At 63.5% G+C, this 2,272-nt stretch overlaps 1 protein-coding gene across 1 annotated transcript; it reads right to left on the bottom strand.

Moving 5' to 3' along the window:
• Positions 1–541: 541 nt before the first annotated feature.
• On the bottom strand, positions 542–1,358 carry EMIHUDRAFT_373866 (hypothetical protein). The gene has a single exon (XM_005776553.1). The coding sequence runs from the start codon at positions 1,349–1,351 to the stop codon at positions 806–808; it is 546 nt and encodes a 181-aa protein (XP_005776610.1). The 5' UTR covers positions 1,352–1,358; the 3' UTR covers positions 542–805.
• Positions 1,359–2,272: the final 914 nt, after the last annotated feature.

Raw genomic sequence — 2,272 nt, 5'->3', positions numbered from 1 at the left:
CAATCCCGTCTGGCCAGCTCAACACGCCGCTTCGCGCAGGTATCGCGCCAGGCACGAATATGACCCAGAGATGGGGCCTTGTTGAGTCAATCTGCCCCCCAGAGGGGCCTTCTCGGGTCGACCTCTGGTCGATCTCATGTCGATCTTGGGTCGATCTCGGGTCGATCTCGGGTCGATCTCGGGTCGATCTCGGGTCATATTCGTCCTGCTCGCCTCGCGTTATGGTATTGTTGGTTATTTTGGGCTGTCGCATCCCCCTGCGCGGCGCCCCCTCCACTGCGCTCCGGCTCGAGCGCCTATTGCCAAATCGCGACTTTCGAGCGCAGTGCATGCGCCCCACACGTCACGCGAGCGCAGGAGAGTTTGCGGCAGAGCAGTACCGTGTACTAGCCGGAGGCATCGCGCCGAAAACCCCGCGCATTCCGCCCCAACAGAGGCTGCAGGAGGCAGATGGCCAATAGCGACGATCGTTACGAAATGTAGCCTTACCATGTGCTCCAAAGAGCAAAGTGCTCCATGTGCTCCACACAACGCAACGACGGTGTAATAGAGGAAGAATTTCATGCTCACAAGAATGTTACGACACTCTCTCGCACAACACTGGGCCGCACGGGACTGGCGCGCACTGGCACTTACACAGGTACACCACGTCCAGCCGCCTATGCTGACTCCTGCGAGGACGGAGAGGCACTTAGCTGTTAGCTCCGTCCGTATGTTACCGCGATCTGCTCGCGCCTCGAGGTGGGGCGCGCTGAACAGGTGAGGGGTGAGGGCTATACCACACACATAGAGCCGCAGATGCAGTTCACCCAGTTCCCACCTTACGCCGCTTTCTGCTGCCCGCTTCTGCATTGTCGCCGCTGCCGCTGCCGCTGCCGCTGCAACTGCCGCCGCCGCCGCCGCCACCACCATCGCCGCCGCCGCCGCCGCCGCCGCCAGAGCTGTCGCCGTCGCCGGAGCCGCCTCCGCCACTGCCGCCACCACCGCTGCCATCATCCTCAAAATCCTTGTCTAGTACTGCCTGATACGCCACCAGCTTGGGGATAGAGCCAGTCGCCCGGAAGGCTGCCATCTTCTCCACCGACGCCTTGCCGACGTTGGGCAGCTTCTTCTTCTTGAGGTCGACCGATGAATTAGTGACGGCAAACGGGCAGGCAGCAAACGCCTGCGCCGCCTTGCGGTAAGCCGAGCCCTTGGTGCCAGCGTTTTCCGGCTCCGCCTTGAAGGTGGCATCCGCGAGGACCCAGAAGACGTCGACGAGGTCCTGATTGTCTGCGTGCTGCGCCGCCGGCTTCTTGGCGTCGGATAGGGCGATGCGGCGACGCGTGTCGCTCGGACGCCGCGATGGCATGCGCAGAGTTCGGGGCGTTATTTGTGCGACGGAGTTTAGTTTAAACTTCTTTATTTCGGAATCCACTTGGTTTCTCGCCGGCCGGGGCTAGAGGCCTCAGCTGCGCAAAAAAGTCTGCCGCGCAACGAAGACCGCGGTCGTCGCACGCTGCTGACGCCCAGGATGACAGAATTGGCCTTCGCCAGCCTGAGGACTATTGTGCGCCTTGGCGAGGCGGTCCCGGTGGTATTTTTTTAGAGCTGGTTCGGCATGCACGAGCGCGTGGGTGTGTGTGAGCACCGCGGGTCTTTTTTGCGATCCCGGGTCTTGTGCTTGTGCGTGATGCTGTGTGGCATGTGGTCGTCTGCAGTCAGTATAGACATGATAGGGGTGGACTATAGGTCCAGTAGGTCAATTGATCTCGCTTAGTCGCATCGTGGGGAGCTCATCCCGGGCCGTCGCAGGCCGCCGCGCATCGGGTCTTTTTTGCGAAGCTGAGGCCTCTAGAGTGTGTGTGTGTGTGTGTGTGTGTGTGCCCCCCCCGTTATCCGTTAGTGCGGACGTCGCCGCGGCTGCCTCTGCCGCGGCGGCTGCTGCGCGCACGCGGCGGCGCCGCTCTCTCGCGAGACGGCTGGCGACGCGGCTCGCCGCCGACGTACGGTGCGCTCGTCCGACGGTCCGCAGCGTGGCGTGCGCGGCGCTGCGCGCCGCTCTGCGAGCGCTTGTGCGCCTGCACTGCGTGTCTCTGTTGCTGCTGGTGGTGGTGGTGCTGCTGCTGCTGGTGCAGATGCTGCTGCTGGCGCGGCGCGGCTCTGCGACTGGGCTCGACGCGCGCGTCGCGAGCGTCTGACGCGGCGGGCGGCGTCGGGCAGGTGCGCTTCTCTCTCGGGTGGTGGTGGTGGTGGTGCTGCTGCTGCTGGTGGTGCAGATGCTCCTGCTGGT

This window comes from Emiliania huxleyi (genome assembly GCF_000372725.1).
Source record: "Emiliania huxleyi CCMP1516 unplaced genomic scaffold EMIHUscaffold_2779, whole genome shotgun sequence".
In the NCBI taxonomy this organism is placed as follows: domain Eukaryota; phylum Haptophyta; order Isochrysidales; family Noelaerhabdaceae; genus Emiliania; species Emiliania huxleyi.
The sequence above is the reverse complement of the archived record's forward strand: the minus strand, read 5'-3'. Positions and strand labels throughout refer to the sequence as shown.